This window comes from Lissotriton helveticus, chromosome 3_1, assembly GCF_964261635.1.
Source record: "Lissotriton helveticus chromosome 3_1, aLisHel1.1, whole genome shotgun sequence".
Classification (NCBI taxonomy): Eukaryota; Metazoa; Chordata; class Amphibia; order Caudata; family Salamandridae; genus Lissotriton; species Lissotriton helveticus.
The window spans coordinates 1,676,739,012-1,676,760,272 of record NC_136061.1 but is presented as its reverse complement, the minus strand read 5'-3'; the positions used below and the strand labels follow the sequence as shown (position 1 = coordinate 1,676,760,272).

Below are 21,261 nucleotides of genomic sequence, written 5' to 3'. Positions count from 1 at the left end.
TCCAGGTCCTCTTTTTAAATCTATCCACAGTGGGCCACAGAATAAAGTTAGTTGGTACCCTGGAGGTAGCTTTAATCACAACTATTAATTTTGGGCACTCTGTTCCTCCCTCACCCCATATCATCTACTTATCTAAAACACCTCACACTCCTCTCCGATTGGAGAATTGTAGCCCACACTATAGACCTTGCAGTCCGAGTGTGAGGAGGGGACCCAAATGATGAAGCATGTCACCCTCGGGTGAGAGAGGGATCTCGTCCTAAAAAGGTTTCCCTTCCATTTGTTCATAGGCCCGGTCACATTTCACTCTGTTTGTACTGGACGTACTTCTTTGGGATTTGCCCCATAGATATCAACCTGCAGATGGGTGCAGTCACTCATAGCACCTGACTGCTAGGGGCATCTCTGTTCCCTCTTTAAAATCCAACCAGCTACCACCCACACTTCATACTGAAGAATCTCTCCTACCTGGATCAACTCAGAATATATTTACTAATATTGAAAGGGTCATGGTAACAAGAGATGAGGAAACATGCTATGTTTTATAAAAGTAAAAAACTATTTCATGCAAAAGAACTCATTGTTTCAGAAAAACATATGAAACAAACAAATTGGGGGGAGAGACGTCAGGTTCGATGTGGACTCCGCCTCCTATTTAATGTATGTAACCAAAAAGAGTCCACTTGTCCTAGAAGTAATGGTGCTACCATAGGGCTTAATATTAGTTAAAGGAAAACAATGAGTTTTCCTAAAATAACCCTCGCCCACCAAGATGTCCCATCGTGGCATGCGTCATCATCGGATTCTTCCTGCCCCGCTACGGGCCAGGCCATGCTACAACCAACGGAGAAGTGGGAGCACTTTGTAGGGTATTGACTGTTGGGTAATTAAGTGATTTGGATATGAGAGTGGGAGGGTCAAGTAGGTGAGTTTTGTTAAAAAATACCTGGCGACGTGGAGGCTAAACTTTATTAAATCCTGTAGCTGGTATTATTAAAATACACTCTAATGAGTGTCTCCTGGTCTACAAGTTTCTAGCCTATCCCCAAAGGCTTTTCGTCAGGACCAGGATAAATGATCCCTCATTCCACTCCTACAGAAACCTAATAGGTCTTCTTAATTATTATTAAGGGGAAGAGAGAATATGATTAAACAATTGTTTTCATGCAAATGCAATACTTAATTAGGCATATCTTTGGGTTAAGATATTGTTTTCACTATAATAAAGCCCCATGAGCTCTGCACGGGAGGGAAGGGGCGCTTGTAGTCACACAGTCATCAAAGCTGCACCCTTGCCCTGAATAGTCTGCCTACCTCATTGTTTTCCTTGAACTATTATTAAGACCTATGGTTGGACTGTTACTTCTATGACGAGTGGAGTCTTTTGGGTTACTTCAGAAAAACATAAACGTAACTATTATACGATTACCTATATTAAATACTACCTTACAATGAAGTTAAACAATGATAGAAGTTTGGAAACACATTGTAAAACGACGTAAACATACTTTAAACTACATAGAGTATGCATGTTTCTAAATACATTACCTTGGTATTTTGAGAGACGCACAGAACTTGGTTCAACCACATGTGCATTAACTTGGACTCCTGGGCACTGAGCTTGTAATTTTGACAAAAGCTGTATATCCTTTTCTCCTAAGTAGAAAATATATGAAATTAAATCATCTGAAAATGTAAGCAAACCACAGACTGCTTCAAGCTGAAAACACTCCCTAGTAACTCCTGCATCTTTTAAGTCTGGCTTGTTTGCTTCAGCCCTCTTCAAGGCCTATAGTCTATTATATACCTAGAGTGAGCTAAGAGTTAGCCGCTTTTCATCACTGTAAATCACATCTTGTATCAGTCCAAAAAGGTATACCTCTCTGAATTACAGTAATTTGTTGATTGGCATAGTATTCTTCTTCCCGAGGTCTATTTGCTGAACACAAAAACCTGAAAAAAACCTTCTCAGTTCAAAAGAACATATTCTCATTCCTTATTCTTGATCAAATGCTCCCTGACAATATGCATCTCAATAATCGTTGAAATGCGCTATAATATTTTCTCAGTTGATTTTTCCAGAAGACAGTTATCAAGCAAAATAAATGCTGCATTAAGACCAACGAGTATGAAAAAAGTACAATACTGTTTTCCACTTTTTGTTTGTTATGCAGGGGAAACTTCTTTGTAACATGTCTTTCTTCTCGTTTCAGTGTGGGTAATTTGATTAAAATGCCTAGTCCAGGTGCATAGCTGCAGGTTGAATGCAGAGTGTTAGAAGGAAGCTTTGGATGGATATTAAGGAAGACTACTAATTGTGACATTACTACATTGTTCAACTCCTGCTCACAACCTTTACTCTATAAGGAAAACAGCTGTTGATAACTTGGGGCCCTCAGTCGATCAAAGATGGTTGCTAAATATCAAGGACAGTGGGCGCTTTAATTAAAGCCTCTGACCCTAGAAACAAACAGGAAGAGGCCGGACAAACTGCAGGGGGCATATGAAGCGTCTTAAAGCTCCATAACAAGCTGGTTCCACTGATAATGCTATAATAATACTATAATCCTAAAACCTGTCAGTAAGGAAAAATCAAAACATTATAATGATACTCCAGCCATGGGAGAAAAGTCCTATGCCAAGGGGAGTAATGTGTATTTTCTTTACAAAAAGAAAATCCTGTTCAGGATTTTCTTTTTGTAACGAAAAGAATATATTAGGAAAATGCATTTAACTGAACCACAGTTACAGCGTGTTGGACTTGGCCCTTTTGTCAGGTTCACCCCTGAACTTTTTGCCTTTTAATATGACATGATGTTAGTTTATTTCTGGTCTCTGCGCACTTTAGCCCTGTGGCATGCCACCCATCGGAATGCAAGGGGGATACGAGTGTCCATGGTAGTTCCTGATGTGTGGGGAGTGCAGGGTCGAGTTTGGTATGTGCAAACTCGTGAGGTTAAATGCTGCACGACGGTGTGCGCAGATTTAATGTGTCTAGTGTAGAAGTGCCACTTTTAGAAGTTGGCATTTCTGTGTGCAGTGAATGTGAATTGACTGTCTGGCTTGTGATTGACAGGAGCTGGCTGGTGTGCTTGGCTCCAGGAATCAGGATGGGTCTGCCCGGTGGTGAATGGGGAGATCTGCATGTAGATGGGAGGGATGAGTTGCACCTGGGACCTGAATAGGGCTGGGCCTTTCCTCCACAATGCTGGCTCCACCCCCTGTGGCGCGTTTAATGTCCCTGGCCTGTCCTGTGAATAGAGAGGGGAGATGAGCAAAACAAAGTGCTCCAGAACCAGTTGCATCTGGTTCTCCCCTTGCCTGCACCTTTGGAGACAAAGGAAATGTGTGTATAAAAAGGGGCAGTGACCCCATATAAAATGTTCTTGTTTTTTGCAACTTGAAACTACCAGGGGTGTGCTGCTGCTGGGGCCCAGGGGAAGGCTTGCCTCTCTGAACGCTGCCCTGCCCCTGGATGCCTTGGAACCCTTATTTCCTTGGGACCCTCCTGCTTTGCCCCAGGATCCCTTCTGTATCTCCGAAGACCTTTTGCCTGTCCCAGCGAATTGCGAGCGCTTCATTTTAAATAACCTCCACAGTGCGGTGTTGCTTATGCTTCCCAGAAGGAATCCCCGGCGTAGGGATTCCCACGAGATTGCCGGGACTTTGCAGGTGCCCACTCTGCCTTATGGCCGCTGTTTGTATACTTTAACTAGCAGGAGCCCAACCTGCTTTTTAGCCTGATTTGGAGGGAGCCTACCCCTCATTTAGCCTTTTTTTTAACGTATTTAAACCTGAAGCGGGTGACCACCCCGTGCTTTCCCCACTCAGCTCGAGTGCAGGAGGAGACTTCCGGGCCGCTGCAAGATGCGACCCGGAAGTCAGGCAGCGTGGTGCTTGATGGCGGGCGGGACTTCCAGTTTACGGAAGGAAGCCCCGCGCCTGCCCACGTTGCCGAGAGTGAAGCCGACCGAACAATGGCCGACTGCTGCTCGGGGCTTCCAGGAGTTGGTGGGAGCCCCGGGGACCCTGTGGAAGGCGAAAGAGCCCCGTGAAGAGGTGTGGGGCTCTCCACGTGATCCCCGCCACAAGCCGAGCAGCGTGATTCCCTAGGAGGGGGCGCGAGGCACATTGCCGGTGCCTGCCCCGTCCGCCTCCTTGTGATGAGCCCCGCTTCAGAAGAGAAAGCTCCGGTGAGTAGGGGCTGTCTGTGAGCTCGAGCGGTCCCGCCTTTATCGGGGCCATGGGGCCGTGGGCATTTCTAGGTCCCCCCCGTGGTGTCAAGGCCTTAATTGGGAGGGCAGCTGCCCCGTGGCCCTGAGTGTTCCAAGGGCCCAAGGGGCACATGTTATCTGCCCTGTGAGATACCTCAGTGTTTAGGGCAATCCCTTCTGTTTTGGGCGCATAATTAGTTTAGGAGCCAGAGTGCTCCCAGGGGGCATGTTTTGTTTAAAGACCCTGCGTGGCTCTACCCTGGCCTCATTTATTTACAGCGCTAATGTTTGGGGGCATTACTCACTTTTCAGGGCCTAGATGGCTCCAACGTTTGGCGGAAAGTATTCTAAAGGGCCAGTGCAGGCCCATGCCGCATTTCTACTTTTACAGCCGCCCAGCAAGTAGTGGGCAGCTGCACCGTTTAGGTGCAATTCCTGAGAGAGTCCCTGGGAGGGACAGAAGTGGCACCGAGGTGCCAGGCCTTCCACAGCTGCGCAGCACTTAGTGCCAGCTGCAGCGTTTAGGCCTCCATTTTATTGTTCTCAGTTGCCCAGCAAGGAGTGGGCAGCTGCCAAGTTTAGGTTTTGCGCAGAGGCGTACCCTTGACTTATACTGCTTAGGCAGCAGCCCTGACTTTATGGACATAGGGCGTTTGAGCCCCTTTTCTAAGATGGCCAGTTGGCCAGGGGGGTTGTTACATTTATAGGGCGCCAAGCCCTGATGTGATTTATGTGCTAAAGTGATTTATGTGCTAATGCTTTGGGTGCTAAGAAATGTATTGTGTACAGTATGTTTTGCGCACCCTGTTTTGATACCTCTAAATATGGTTGATTATGAGGTTGTGTTACCTATCTTGGTTTGTTTTAGGGAGATTATACTTCCCTGTGTGATTTACGACCCTAGTGTAATTTTTACTTAGGTGGTTAGGGTCTAATGTATTTAGACTTGTGGGATTATATGCCTGTTATGATTTATATTACAGGTTGACGCTGAGTGTAGTGTATGCCAGTGATTACTGGCTGTGTTCTAAGTTCATATATATTCTTGCACAATTTCTTTACCTAGTTCACTCTGTGATAATTCTGACAGTGGTCCAGGTGGCCCCTTGTAAATATTGCCCCGTGCCAGTTGGCACAGTGTACATAAGGTGATTATTATTCTAATGTGTTCTGAGAATACAAAGGCTATTTTTGATATAACCTTGTGTGGAGTTCCTTTTGTAGGGAGCCTGGGATGTTGTTGCTGGTGGGTGCCTGCGCAAATGCTTTACACATTGCCTCCGGGATAAGCCTTACTGCTCGTGCCTTGCTACCAAGGGGGTGAGCTGAGGTTATCTTTGGAGTGTAACTCCCTTGCCCTAACTAGAATGGTGGTCTCTGCCTGGCTTTGGTGCAAGCATTAGCCAACCAGAGATCCCATTTCTAACACAGCGGTTTTGGTCAATGCCTTTATAAGTGATCGTCTTATAAATTACGTGGATGGTACCTCCATCATGGGGCCGTCCCTCTAGTTATAAATCCCCCCCCGTTAATTTATTTAAATGGAACTTTCACCTAAAAGGGCAATTCACCAAGTTGTACATTTTTTGTATGCTATGAGCATATACCATCTGTGACACAGTGAATTATTAATTGGGGTGGATAATAGATGAGTAATAACGTCCACTAACTTGGTAGGTCCAGTCACAAGGTTAAATAATTTCAACCTGAGCCCCACCTCTTGGTAAATATGGCAGAGAACAGAGAGGCTTAACTTAAGGAAAACACAAAAAGTATTCAGCAGTACCGGAAAAATTAGAGAGTCAAAGAAATTACACAATACAAATCCCAATCCAATGTATCCATGTAGAGAAAAATGTAATAAACCAAATTACACCAAAACAACATAACTCCAATGAGGGGAACAGGAGTCCTGAATTTTGGTCAATGGTCACTGTAGACCGCCAACTAGGAATGTTTTGATACTGACTGTAATGAAGCGCAGGTCCGATACACTGATTAAATTGGTCCCGCTGGTGCTTGGAATTACACAAGTCTATAAAGTCTGTGGAATTGCCGGTCGGATACTTTTCTCAGCAGGTACTCTTGAAACTCTGGATCAAAAGTGTTTCTAAACTTTCTAAATGGCTTTAAGTATCTAAACAACCACAGGTGTACACTTCTAAGGCCCCCAGGACCTCAAAGGGACTTCCATGATGTCAGGCAGAGGCCACCAAAATATTCCAGTCTAAGTTCTATTTGCCACTCTCCAGCAGTGAATTTCCAGCAAATGGTTTCTTGCAGCTTGTTTATGTCCATGTAGCCACACAGGAGTTTATTCATCTAGCCTTTGAAGTCTGCTTCTTCGACCTAGGTACAAGGGGCAGCAGTCCAGTCCTTCAGGTGAAGACAGCAGGTCAGTCTGTTCTTTTGCAAATCCTGAAAGTCTTTCTTAGGAGGTGTCTTGGCATCCTACATGTATGTCTGGCTCAAGCTAGTGGGTGAGTGTAAATCCTAGGCACCCCCTAACCCATGGAGTAAAGGTTCCTGGGGGCACTCCAACCCACATATTCAGTAGTTCCACTTTAGTTTATCACAAATATTCCCAAAGGGCCATGTGTCAGGGCAATTTAAAAATGGCCTAAGTCTTTAGCAACACTGAACTTGGGCTCTGAATGCTGAGGGGTTGTAGAGAGTGGACTATGGGAATCACCGGTGTCCACCCACAGCTAACACTAAAACCTAGTTTGAAGAATGAGGCAGAGGTCTAGTAAGACAAAAACAAGATGCACATGAATTGACCAGGTATCCTGTTTGCTCCCTTTCAAGGGTGTCAAAATGTAAATTGTTGCTCAAACAGACCTCTCAGGTAGGATTTGACCTTGAGGTTCAGGAAAATGGCAGGACACCATTATTCTGCTTAGTTGAAAGGAGTAATCTCTGTCTATTTAGAGCGACCTGTCTATCACAAAGAACTGTTATGTAGGTCCTGGGACGAATTCCATACCTCAGTCACACCTCATTCAGGATAGCCGTTTCTGGACTTCGTACTTCAGACATGGAATATGTAACTTTTTAAAGTTACTTATCCAAAATATTTATTAGAAATCTGACTTCACCTTTGAATTGGATTTTTAATACTGTTAAAAATAGTTTTTTCATGATAATTATTATGTGTTCTATTCAGGGGTGGTTCCTGTGTTTGAGCATTGGGGCTTCGTCCTCCTAATTTTGCAGGCATGTGGATGTTAATTGCTAAATTGTTAATTGCTAGTAATTGCTTTTAACAATTAGCATTCACATGCATAACAAAATATTTTTGTGCCTCAGTGTCTGCCTTTCTTTAACCCTTGCTCACTTGAGGGTCAGGCAACACGCCAGTTTATAGTTGCATATGCACATGTGCCAGGTAACGTTTTCTTTTTTTTTGTGTGGCTAAGTAGGACTAAACTAGCACCAGCACAGGTTTTCTGGAATCAGAGACTTGGAGGACCTCCCACTGATGATGTGTAGAACCATCATATTTTAGAAGCTGCCCGGGCATGTAGGGCATCAGTTCTGTACTTCCCGGTGCTGCTTGTCAGTCATTGCTGAGGTTTCCTCACCATCCTACCATCTCCCAGGTTGTCACAGGGTGAGGTGGGGCCAGCAAGTCTCACTGACCCCACCACACGACGACCTGGGAAAGGGTGGTGTGGTGTCTTCCACATCAGGAATAAACAGACACATACCAGGTAAGGCTCTGGTCGAATTTATTCACCTCATCCATCTACTGCTACTCAGTAACTGACAACAGTAGAACCCCCTTACATAGATTTCACATAGAATACATAGTGATGTTCCACACAGAACCAGGTATGATTTCACACATCTTCCCTCTTTAAAACGATAGAAATAAAACAAAACATGAAAAGGCAAGTTAGAAAATGAAGTGTTACAAACATGGCAAATGAATTAACAACGGAAGGTAATTGACAAACATAAAGGAGAACTTAACAAACATAGTCCTTCATATACACTGGTGGTCTGTGAACCCTCTGACTCCTCTCTCTAACATTAACGGGCAAGGAATGAGACCCTGTCGTTGAAGAATCAACATCACTTGTTGAGAAATTAATGCCAGTACGACCCTTTTTCCTGAAAGCTGGATTTTTAGGTCTCGTCCTCGAGACCTATTGCTGCCGAGATGCCTCTCAAGGGAGACAGTCCGGGGCACGCGCAGGTTCGGTTATGTGGACGCGCTTCCCAGAAACTGTGCACAGCAAGTCAGCCTCTCGCCTCTCAATCACGCTCGCACACACACACACACACAGGAGCGCACAGAGACACACAAACCCCCTCCCCCCTACAACTAAGCCCCACACCGCACACACACACGCGCACACACACATCCCCCACACACCCCCACTCACCGGGCTCTTTCCGCGTGTCCCTCTCCCTCCGCAGCAGGTCTGTCTCGGCATCGGCATCAGGCTCCATGTCTTCTCCGGCGATCCTCCTCTGCTTGCGTGCACGCTCACGGCGAAGGCGTCTCGTGCGCCCACCTCGTGCACTACTCATGCCTGAACCTGGGGAATGGGATCGTTTTTGCGGTGTCTCGCGCTGGTGCGCGTGCAGCAGTTCGCCGGCGGTCTGTGTTCCTGCTGGTTAATTATGTTTTCCTTTAGGGGGACTATGCTGCTGTAGTCTTTCTACGCTGTCAATCGTTTGTGAGCCTAATACATCTGTTCGTGAACATCTGTACCTCTGGTCCCTCTTCTGTGTTCGGGTAAATTGCGCATCACTTTCCATGTATGAGACTCCGAAGTGCTGCTAAGCTGCGTTGACGCGGCACGCAGGGCCGTGCTCCCTAGCGCGGGGCAGGTCGGGATATTTAAGGTGTCCCGAGCGTAGCCCGTGATGGTTCCTGCAGCCAGGTGCCTGAGCGCGACCTTGGTGCTCGTGCGGCACCGCGCTCGGGGGGCTGTCTGGGCCGCGTTTCTGTTACTCGGGGTTGGCCTGCTCCTACCCGCCTGGACAGTGGTGTCACTTCTGCTGCTTGCGGGCGGCGCTTGGTGCCTGCACACTGGGCCTCCGGGGCTGTGTCTGCTGCCGGAGCACCCGCCCAAAGCCTGTGCAAACGGTGGCCCTTCTCCCTCTCCTCGCGTAATGCTTGTGGGCAGCTATCTCGGCCACCCTGAGGCAGGCGTCGAGGGGGCCCGGGGTCAGCAGCAGCGTTTGCGAGAGGAATTACACCGGACGAACCCCGCCGTACCAAGCCCGCAGCGAAGGCTTAGTTACGGGTAAGGGCGATGGCACTTGAGAGTGCAGATCTTTAATTCATAGTGTGTGTCCGTGCCATATGACTCTCTAAAGCTCAGGGCAATAGGTGCTTTTAGTGTCCATAATAAAATTGGAAGGATTCTGTGTAGCAGTAAACTTGTAAAGAGCAGTCCTAAGAGCATCCCTCTTAACCCCATGAGTTTACAATAACGATGGGGGAAAGTGGTTTTGGAGGGTGTTTCCATTGAAGTAAATGAAGGTAAACACGGTCTACAAGGCTGGCGATCTAGTTGTAGCGCATGGGGGGCACTTTGCTCGTTTGAGCTGGTGGCGTGCGTTGAAAGGCGTTGTAGTGGTATGCATGGGAGAGCGCACCTGTGGTTTGGTTGATGAGATCAACGCGAGCACAAGCAGCTTGAGAATATCTAGAAGCTTAGAAGATGTTGAGTGAGCACTCTGTAGGTGTTTCTTGGGAAGCAATTCTAATTGCCACGTGAGCCGTTATGATACTGTTTTCATTTTGAGTAGGTGAACGATATTTACTGGCACGTCTGTTGGGTTACAGGCGATGCGTTACATAGAAATAAAATAAGTCTGTAATAATGAAGCAGGTCCGCAGGAGTTCGGTTCGATAAATGAAGCTTTATTGTGACAGCCGGCAGTAACCGTGATTACAACAAAGGCATTCACTGTTTCAGAGTACCTGTTTGCTACTGTAAGTCCTACAGGAGACATCCGCTCTGAGTAGAAAATGTTGCCTTCCGCTGTGGATGTGATTGATGTATGCTTGATGCTTGATAGGTGTCTGCGAATGACGGTGCTGTCATAAGCTATATAAAGTTCACCTGCGGGTAATACACGTCTTGAGTGGCGCATGTTTTCGATCTTTTGCGCACTGTTTTTGTGATGAAACAATCCAAGCCCTGCATCACATCCTACTGACCTAGCAATATATTTTCGAAGGATGAACGCATTTGTGGGGCGGGTGGGGTTGAAAGTGTGCGGATCAATATGCCAGGGTGAACATGAAGCACTCCTTTCAAAATCTGCCAGGTTAGAGGCTCCCGGCTAGTTCTTTGGATTACAAATATTAAAGTTTGCAAAGTAATTTTCTAATGAGGGGGATATATTTCTTCACGTAGCGCAGAGCTGGAGATTGTCGCTTGGCCCGTCGCTTTGTCACCGGTTATCTTTAACATCTAAATACATTGCATTGTGTCTGTTCTACACACGATTGTATTAACTATAATGCTTGGCGAGTCTCGGAGTTTGCTGCTGCTTTCTCCAGCATCTGATAATTTAACATGCTCGAATGGCCTTGCTTAGTTGCCCAGTATTTCATTATTTTCTTTTCAGGGAGCTCCCAAGTATGAATCGCTTTGCTCTGACACCTAGACGGCGGTATCCTATTCAACAGACACAGTATGCTATGACGGGGGCAATGCCTACGGTGTGCTGGGATGGCTACCAACGAAGAACGTGTTAACTGCTAAAAACGCCACAGTGATCCACAGTCCAGTTACAGTGAAGATTGCTCCCCAGATAGCAAGATTGCCTGCTCTCCCATGTAAGTGTGTAGTGTCTATTTGCTGTTTTTGTGGAGACAGCTGGACATTTTCAATAAGCATTAATATTTTGTAGCTATCCTTGCATTGAATGTGAGCATATTGATTTAAGTGACTTATTCAACACTTGTTCAATTGTCTACATATTTGGCTTCCTGTATGCATTGCGGCTTCCTGTATGCATTGCTGTGATTGCTCCTGATGTCTTGTAGACTTCAACTTTAAATCAAACTGTTGGTGGTACCGATGGTTCTTTTGTTGGAGCGTTGTGCATTTTGTTTATAGCTGTTGTGCAACTCGAAGCTTGCTTAAATTGCTGCACGCTTTTTTGCAATTAATTCTTATAACCTGTTCTGTTTTCCATTTGTTGATGATCTAAAAGTGGATTTTGTTATATAGTTGGGAGCACCCTTCTACCCCTTACCCTAATCCCTCTCCCCAAACCATATATGCCCGGTAAAATAAACTGAGGAGAAAATCCCTCCCAGCTCTACCTCTCTCCACACATCCCAACTCCCCCCTCCCGCCCACTATAACCCTTACCCTAATCTTTGCAACTCAATTCAACTCTCATCTCACCTTATTCATGCACCATACCTGCCAGCTTGAGTCTGTTAAATTAACCTAGCTGAATGCGTATAGTATAATAATGTTACGACATCCTCTTAATGTTATATTTTCTTGCTCATCTCTCTAATACCCATTCCGTTCATTGTTATTTTTGTGTACTGTACTTGTTTGCTTTTTCTTTTTGATACATTTGTCCTGTATTCTTTTTACTATCATACCTACAATGTAAAGCGCTCTGATACCCTTGGGTGAAGCCAGCGCTATATAAAACTTCAATAAATAAAAAGTACAAATACATTTAAAAAAAAGCACAGAATAGCGTCACTGCCAAAAATGTAAAATTAGTAGTCTCACTTAATTCTTGTCTCTGCAGCTTTGACCAGTTGACATCTCCAGTATTTAAATCTGCGGAAAACGTCACACCAGACCCATGTACGAGAGAGACTGTGCTTAATGCCCTGAAAGCAAGTCGAAAGAGGGTTGTGGAAGAAGATATAACACGTTTAGATGGCCAGGAAAACTAACAGAGGTAAACGGGTATTACCTTAAGGGTGATAGGGATCCTAGTTACAAAGCCCATTTTTTCAGCAGCCTTTCTAACTATGATTCAGTTTTCATTGAGCCGCTTTGCGGGGTCCATCTTGCTGCCATGACCCTTCCATGTTTTTAACATTGTAAGCCTTTCTAGTACTAGTTGTCGTGTTATAATTTAATAAACGCAGAAGTGATCAGTGATGAAGCATGTTGCATTCAGCTCGTCTTTTAATTTCCCTACAGTAGATAGTTACTGGCTTTGCTCTAGGGATTGTGTTCTCTCACAGCCCATATGGACTGTATTCTACCATGACCGTGGTATGCTTTAAGGGGCAGATTTATGAGGCCCTTGCGCCTCTTTGCGCCGCAATTGCGGCACTTTATTTGACGCAACGGCAGCGCAAACAATGCGCCCTATTTACAACGTGACGCATCTAGGAGATGCGTCACGTTGTGAAGCCCTGCGCCATAAGGAGGCGTTCCTGCGCAGGGGGGGCGTTCCTGCGCAGGAACGCCTCCTGAAAGTGGCTGAGTGAAATCTATAAGATTTCACTCAGTCCCTTTCAGGCCAATGCTGCGTCAAAACCCTGCTTGAAGCAGGCGTAGGTCTTGAAACAGCATTGTGAAGATGGGGCACCCCCGAGCCTTGCTGGAGCTGCATCACGCTTGCGACGCAACTCCAGCAATGCGCCACCTTTACGGCACAGATGCGTCACGCATCTGTGCCGTTTTTGCCCCATGGTGCGCTGCATTATAAATGCGGCGCACCATGGGTGGCGGAGCTCTGGCGCACTGTGGCGCACATTAACTGGCGCATCCCTGGGGATGCACCAGTTAACATAAATCTGCCCCAAAGTGCTTTAATTTCTATGTGATATGTATAGTATCTCTAGAATAGTTGTGATTGTTTCTGAAATGGAATCTTGTTCTGTTGTCTCCTATTTTATTTGCTTATGCTCTGTCCATCTTCTACAGACGGCAGTGGACAGTCTGCATTTGAAACCCTAGTGGCAAACGGCTCGCCTGCGTCCCTGATACCAAAGTAAGTAAGAAAGGAAAAGTCACATGGATAAACTGTTTCATATAGGGAAGGGGGGGTTGCATTGGGAATATTAGTGCATGCGTGTAAGGATTGTTGGTCGTTGCTGAAGTTTTAGTTTAAGGCGAGAGCATATCTGGTCTAGACACAAACTGATTCTTCTCGAGATTTCCTTTTTCACAGTATTGCAACAACATTCTTCTTCAAGCTGATTTCTAAGTATTCCCTTTTCCCTTCTTTTTTTGTCGATGATGGTCTTTGTTGTGAGGCATGATGGATTTCCTTAATAGATAAGATTGTTTTAAGTGCTTTTTACATAACTGATGTAGTAAGTTACTAGCCAAAGAATAGTAAAGTAACACAAGTAATACACAAGGTTATCAACCAATTCCCTTAGTTAATAATGTTCAGCACATAGTTGTAAGCTGGGGCTTGCAATTTATTTAAGTTAAGAGAAGATAATTTCAAAGATGGGTGAGTTATCTGGGGCATGGCAGTTGGAACTAGGTAGAGCGGTTCAGAACATTCTAAAGTAGGACCGATTCTTGAGGAATCAGTGAGGTATGGGGTTTTAAATGATGGGTAGAATCCATACAAGTAGGTACTCTTTCAGACTTTTGTCATAAGCAATATGGGGTATTTGTGTCTGTAGGGATGCTGTTCTAAATCTTCATTGAACTTTTTAAAATCGCGGAGTGCAAGCAGAGTACAATTTTGCTATCTAGCACTCTATCCACCAGAGATGGTTACCACCTTTGCCTTAATTTAGCAATATTGCAGTAGATGGAAAGGCTCCTTCAGGAGTCGGAATTGTTGGAACAGCCCTGGCTTCTTTTGTTAATTTTAAGTTGTCTCATAGTATTACAGCTTTGAATCAAGAAAGTGGCTTTTCGATTCGGTTAATCATCCAACGTCATCTGGATATTTAGTAGTCTCACATTAGTACTGCTTTTAGGTCTCTCCTGAGTCAGCGCATACGCTGCTCTGTCGAGACATTTAGTAAGCGGGCTTTTAAAAGTCCAACCACACACTTTTGCTGGCCTCAAGCTTGCGGTTACGTGTGCGAGCACGTGCACAGCCGCCATCTGGCTTTCCTTGCAGCACCCTTGCAGCGCGCCTCGCTCTGCCCCTCCACCACCACAGAGCGCGTCCCCACGATCGATTTCACGGCTGTGTTAACTTTTACTTCTCTTATCTCCCATGCCCCATTTAATCTTGAATAATGGCGGTCGAGTGGCTTCATATAAAGCAGGTCACCCAAATCTTTTGTTTTTAATTGTATAATTTTCAGTGCATATGCCGGCAGCGTGTCTTTCTTATAGCATGCACTGCCAAAATCCTTATTAAGAAAATGCAGCACGCTGAGCTTGTGTTTTTTGGTGGCACATCGCTGATTTGAGGGCGCATGTTCTTCAGCCTCCCAACACCGTTCCGCTTCGCAGCTTGGCTGCGTGAATCCTCTGCATGTGTATAGGGTAACATTCTGTTGCTCCTGTCTGTGCTTAACTAGTTACTTGCTTGATTCTTTTAGTACAGTTTCTGTTCACTAGATGTTCCAGAGATGAAAAGTTAATTGATCTATACTACTATTATAAAGAGAGAACTTGCACCTTTTGGCCAGGTAAACTCGGGAACCACAGCGCCAAACTACACACCCGATACATCTATGAAAATCTCAGGGTGTGTAGATGGACATAGGCTATATAAATTTTAAAAAAAAGTACATTAAAAAAATTAAGTTTGTAAACAAAGTAGTCCCCTGAAAGTAGCGCCGGCCGGGACCTAGCGCTGGCCGCGACGCGACGTGCGTGATGACCGCGACGCGACGTGCGTGATGACGATGAAGGAGGAGCGGCGGTGCAGTGACGAGCGGCTGTGCAGTGAGGAGCTGAGGCACAGGTAAGGAAAGGGAAAGTTCAGTGCGAGACTGTGTGATGCAGGAGGAGGCAAGAAGGAGGCAGCAGTAAAGGAAAATGTCGGAGCGCGAGTGAGTCGGGGCGGGAGGGAGTCGGTGCGGGAGGGGGTCGGGGCGGGAGCGGGTGTACTGCCCCCAGCCCCTTTCTGCCCCAGGCAACGCTGGGGCGGGCTGCTAGTATTTTATAAAGTGCTGCATGCAAAGCTTAATTTTTATCAGCACTGTTTTCTAAGTGTGCCTGTTCAGTTCTGTCTCCCAACACCATTTTGCTATGCAGCTTAACCCCCCCCCTTACCTCCCTAATAGCTTTACCTATGTTGGCCTCGTAAATGCTTGTTATTACAAGACACTGGCTGACCGCTACAGCAGTCAAACCTGACCTAAAAATCTGCCCAATCTTTTCCCACCCGAAAATGTTACAGAAAATGTAGAGTTTATGAAGGTCCTCCAGGGGATATGAGAAGCAGATTGTGTGTTTTATTGCCTGTAAACTGATGTTTAATGAGCATTTACAGTCGCACTTCAAAGCAAGTCATTCTGATCACGTCACAGTGCTCCGGCCCGGTTGTCTAAATCTGTTCATGAGATGACCACGCTTGAAAACACTTCATTACTGCGCCGGGGGTCGGCAGGCATGGGTTTAAAGCAGATCTGCTAGCACAGCGATACTGTATGCATGTCGTGTCTATGGTATGAACCGTCATCTCTTTCCTCGTCTTACATCCTCGGGTTAGCTTAGAATGGAAAGGGAATTCGGTGAATGAAAGACGGACTGCTTTTTGGCCATCACAAGGTACCTATGCCGACTGGCCCATCTGGCAATGCCAGAAGGACAAATTTGGTAATGATAAGTGAATTTGTATGATAAATTCTGAAGCGGAGAGCTGAAACGTGCACACACTTTCTTGCCTCCTTATCCTGTTTACCACCTCTACAACCAGCAGGCAGGACTTCCACCCATGGGTGTAAGATATATCACCCCAGTTTTTGGGATCATGGGAGAAAAGGCGATGCAACAAAGGGGATTAAAAAACTCTTCTGAGTGCCTCCAGGGTTAGTAGGGCCGTTAGCGCTTTGCAGAGCCATTAGCACACTAAAGTGCTACCAACGATGTTCCTGCTTTCGACCTTCTGACCTGTCCCTAGTACTTGTGACCAATCTGTAGGTTATGCAGTGAGGCAGAGTTATGTGCTTCTGAGGACAAGAGAAGAGCAGGAAAAGGGGAGGAAGTGGTTTACTGCCTGCAGCTTGCCCTGGAAGAGAACCAGTCACCCACTGACTGGCAGGCATAGGCTGTGGGCAGTCTAGTGCTCTCGGCCCTCCTTAACCATAGCCCTACCAAGTTTCCCAGTTCCATGAGTTATGAATTGCTCCAATCCAGGTTCTATTATTTGTAGAGGCAAAACTGTCACCTAAGAAAAGTCATCCTGACACTAATCTAAACGTAGACCCATCCAGACATGACATGTAAGAGCTTTAGAGCTTACAGAGCCCGCTCTTCAAGGCTTTCTTAAAGGCACAGAGATAGCTAACAGAATGAAGATAGTCCAGCATACTGTCCCATAGCCAAGCCACTTATACAAAAAATGTTCTACCACTAAGGTGAGCGTTCTTAAATTTGAGAACTCAGAGCAAATTGGCATTCGCAGAGTGTAATGACCTAGTTGGAAGATAGCGTTGCAGCTGTTGTCAAAGTGGAAGGGTACCAGTGTGATGAAAAGCTCTATGTACGATGCTTCAAAACTTTGTACGCTTGGCCATGGGGGAGAAACCTGCTGACTTATAGAACATAGTACATAAGAAGGGGGTCCCAGTACAGAACCATTGAAAGGAAAGGTTGAATAGAAAATAACGTTTTTTAACAGAACAAATATACATACAACTTAGATTCAATGTTATTTAATCACAATGAATCCAAACATAGGTTTCATATGCAGATTATTGAGTCATAAATTATGTTGTCCAAAATACGACAAACAAAGAAGTGCCCCAAGGAGGGTGGAGGCGGGAAGGTGAGGTCAGTGCAAGGTAAGTGCGAAGGTTTGCTGGGAAATCGGAAAGGAGTGCTGGTCAGGGTGACCTACTTCCTTGAATAGTTAAAACCGTATTGACTAAGAAATGTAGCCACAATTATAACATGAATGTTCAAACAATAGCATCATAAGCCATCAGAAGGGAAACCCTTGCAAATAAATCAACAATATGGTCAAAATGCAGGCACATGGGATGAGCGTCAATGTTTCAACCCCACAGGTTCTAGGTAGCAGTGTGAATTTAGGAAAGGGTCTTCTTCAGGACAAAAAGGCAATCAGGAACACAGGGGTGTGGGGGGGCGGGAACCTGGGAGACAAAGGCAACAAATCAATATACGAGTAGGCTCACTAAATGGCAATAAATGGTAGCTAATGTGGCAAAAACGGTTTATTACCGTGATCAGCAGTATCACAATGTGGGATTTACATGGTATTAATGGGCCCGCAGGGCTCCAAAAGCGAGAAGAGGTGACATAATTGGGTGTCTGGAGGAGGAAAATAAAAGTTAAAAGAACTAAATTCTATGTGTGTTTACAGAAAGCAACCTGAACAGCAAGGTAGGCAGTTACTCAATACACTCACCCCGCGTGATAATCACAGTATTCAAGAAGTGCGGGTGCCGCCAGGAGCAGGTCGGCATAGGTCGTGGTCTGAAATGGAAAGGCCAACACTTAAAATAGTTGTGGCGGTCCTGGGACCGCAAGTACACCAGCCCACTCAGTATTGAAGAGTGGGACCCCGCATGGAGGGGTATGAACACAAACAGCGACACTCCGAGGCAAAGTATACAGGCTTTACTCACTTGGCTCACGAGCTCGATGAGTGCGAGGACGTCACGCCAACGCTAGATGCGTGAAACCTACAGGTGGTAGGGGGAGTGGTTGCGCGTCAATGCAGACGCTAGCCTGATTGATGTGGTTGCCTAGGTGACACTGACACCATAGACATAAAAATACATATACTTAAAAGGACAGAGACTATCATGTGCCATAGTAGATGACCGATTACTGGGATAGACGCCACTGTGCGGGTGAGTGCACATAAAGTATCACAGTCCAATAGTTTAGGCCACGGCTCTAATTCACTGGGGTGCAAAAGCTGTGTCAAACGCGTATCTCTGGATACGAGAGGACAGCGGGTCAAAATGTAATGACGTCAATCATTTATAAAGTTTTCTTGAAATTACTAAAGACAAACGAGCATATTAGTGCATTGCCACCGAACTATCGAGTACTTCACATCGCAGAAGAGTAAAAGCGTGTTTTCGGATTGAGGAAACCTTCAATGGTCTAACACGTCATCCTTCAAAACAAGGTTGTTCAAATAATTTATATATTGGCAAATTGAAGCCAGTACCTCTCATCGCAGGAGGGTAAAAGCTCCAGTATAGATCAGAAGTACATTTCAAGAAACATAGCAAGTCATTTTTAGCTAGGGAAAGGCAGGGATTGCAGGGAAAAAATTTATATGGGCATATTACAGCCAGTACCTCTCAACGCTGGAGGGTTAAAGCGTCTTGTTCAGTCCAAAAAATCAAAGCCCTCGATAGCAACTTTAGAGAGAGAATGAAAGACCAAATTTGAAGACAGGATAGATTCAAGGACAGATAGTTGCCAGTTGGGCATGGCTACTTTCTATTTCATTCAGACCATTCACAACAGAGTCAACAAGCATTTGCAATGCAATAGGTCTTGCATTAGGAAAGTTTGAGCTATTGGTATTGTAAATGACACATTTTTTATTTATGTGTTGGTTTTGAAAATAGCTAAATTAATAGCTTTGTCATTTACAATGCCAATAGTTATAACTTTCGCAAATGTGACACCTATAGCCTTTGTAATGCAATATGTGTTGTATTTACGTAACTTAGATGTATTGATATTACAAATAACAATTGCTTTTGTTTTTTTTTTAAATAATTAATACTTAAATAAAAGTTATTGTAAGTTATAATGGCAATAGCTTAAACTTTTGTAAATAACTTTTGTGAAGATTTTGTTCAGTGTATTTTATTGTGACGAAAATCCAAGAACAGAAGTGAAATATTAACATTTTTTGTGACATTTGTAATAAAGCTTGAAACATTGAGAGCACATATTGTAACCAGTTGTTGTTGAATGGTTGCACAGATTGATGATGTGGTGGCGCTGAGTGATGCTGTGGTGGCGCTGAGTGATGCTGTGGTGGCGACGAGTGATGCTGTGGTGGCGACGAGTGATGCTGTGGTGGCGACGAGTGATGCTGTGGTGACGAGTGATACTGTGGTAGCGACGAGTGATGCTGTGGTAGCGCATAGTGATGTTGTGGTGCCCCTGAGTGATGCTGTGGTGGTGCTGAGTGATGCTGTGGTGATGCGATAGACATATAAATAAAAATATTGTCATTTACAATACCAATAGCTCTAAGTTTGGCAAAGGCGAGACCGTTGCATTGTAAATGCTTGTGATTTGTTTTGACCAAGACAACTCTGCTTTTATTCCAAATCCTACCAACATCAGTTTTCACTGTATTCTTAAATATGTTAGCAACTGTTCTTACTCTGGTGTACTTATACCATGTTTGCCAAACAACAGGAGCCTTCACATAGTCCCCTACATTCACGTCAGTGGTTTGAACACACTTTTTTTCATCAAAGTACAATTTCCTTGCCCACTGTTTATAAAGCTCTCTGCTCCTCCAATCCCCTAGCTGGCTGTTTTTCAGCCCTTTGATCAAAACCATCCAACCTGGAAACAACTTAGAGTTGGATGCCCTTCTTTTGAATAACTCAAAGGGTGTCCTTCCTGTGGTCGTGTGGGGTGACATACGATAGGCAGTGATCCTGTCTTGCAGGACAGTTTTCCAGCTACTGACCCTGGTTAATTGAATGCTTTCCTTGAGAGTTTTATTTACTCTCTCTACAGGCCCATTTGTTTCTGGATGGTAAACTTAACTCCTCTTATGAATTATTCCAAAATCTTTCAAAAAGGTCTGCATTTCAGAAGAACAAAACTGTGGGCCATTATCTGAAAATTGGGATAACCTTCCTTCTTGAAGATTTCCTCTAAGAACTTAATAACACTTGTCGAAGAAATTTCCCTTACTGAGCTTACTTCAATCCATCTTGAATAAAGATCCAAAACTACAGTCAAATAAGGGGTATCACTCACACCATGCAAGGGTCCAATAATATTGATGGCAATTTCATCCCAGGGATGTTCTGGTAACTTCCAGCAGACTATGGGCATTTGCTTGGTTTTCAAAATGTTGTCACTTGCACAACACTTCAGGCAATCCCGGACCACCCTCTCAACCTCTTTATCTATTGCAAGCCACCAAAATTGCATCCTCAAATACTCCTTTGCTTTAACTAGGCCTAGATAACCAACATGTGCAAGAGTGAGGAGTTTACTTCCCTTGAACACCCCGTACTCCATTCAAAGACCACATTCTTGCCTGTTAATCTCCTAAAACTTTGTTTCTTGTCAGCATACCCTGGAATAAATTCACAGTAAAATTTGACCATGCCCAAAAAGGACAGTAACTCCTCCTTGTTACAAGGTTCATTCAATTTCACAATGATGCTAACAAGTTCTTTTTTAGGGAAGACACCTTCCCAAGTGATGAAATGATCCAGATAGTTTACCTCTTTAACAGCAAACTTACAATTCTCCTTCTTAAGCGTCAAACCAGTTTTCCTCAGTCTTTCCAACACAGCACAAACCCTTGAACAATGTTCAGCCTTAGTGCTACCATAAATTAGCAAGTCATCCTGATACTAATACTTCACCCCAGAAAGACCTTTGAGCACATTCAACATGATCTGCTGAAAAACAGACGCAGCTGAAACAAGCCCAAATGGCATCCTAAGGAATTTATGTTGGGTGTCATAAAGGCTGTCAAATATTGAGAAGCCTTGTCCAACTCCACCTGATGGTAGGGGGACGCGAAATCTAGGGTAGTGAAGTACTTAGCACCTGCTAAGATGCTAACAATCTCATCGATTTTTGGTAGGGGAAACTTATCCACAACTTCCTCCTTGTTAAGAGAGTGCAAATAAATGCAGAGATGAATCTTGCCATTGGCTTTCTTTGCAAAGACTATTGGAGCTAACCACTCAGTTGCCTCGACAGACACAATGACACCCATAACAACCAAACGCTCAATCTCA

General features: G+C 44.8%; 1 protein-coding gene across 7 annotated transcripts in view; it reads right to left on the bottom strand.

Annotated features, from left to right (window-relative positions):
- The window catches only part of LOC144823715 (histamine N-methyltransferase A-like), a 612,337-nt gene that overhangs the window by 156,669 nt on the left and 434,407 nt on the right, over positions 1–21,261 (bottom strand). For 6 of the 7 annotated variants that reach the window (XM_078682469.1, XM_078682466.1, XM_078682468.1 and 3 more), the window contains exon 4: positions 1,549–1,656. The exons of the other annotated variant lie outside the window; for it this stretch is intronic. In XM_078682469.1, the coding sequence (XP_078538595.1) occupies positions 1,549–1,656 (108 nt within the window). The remainder of the gene's footprint in view (positions 1–1,548; positions 1,657–21,261) is intronic. 7 annotated transcript variants of the gene reach the window in all.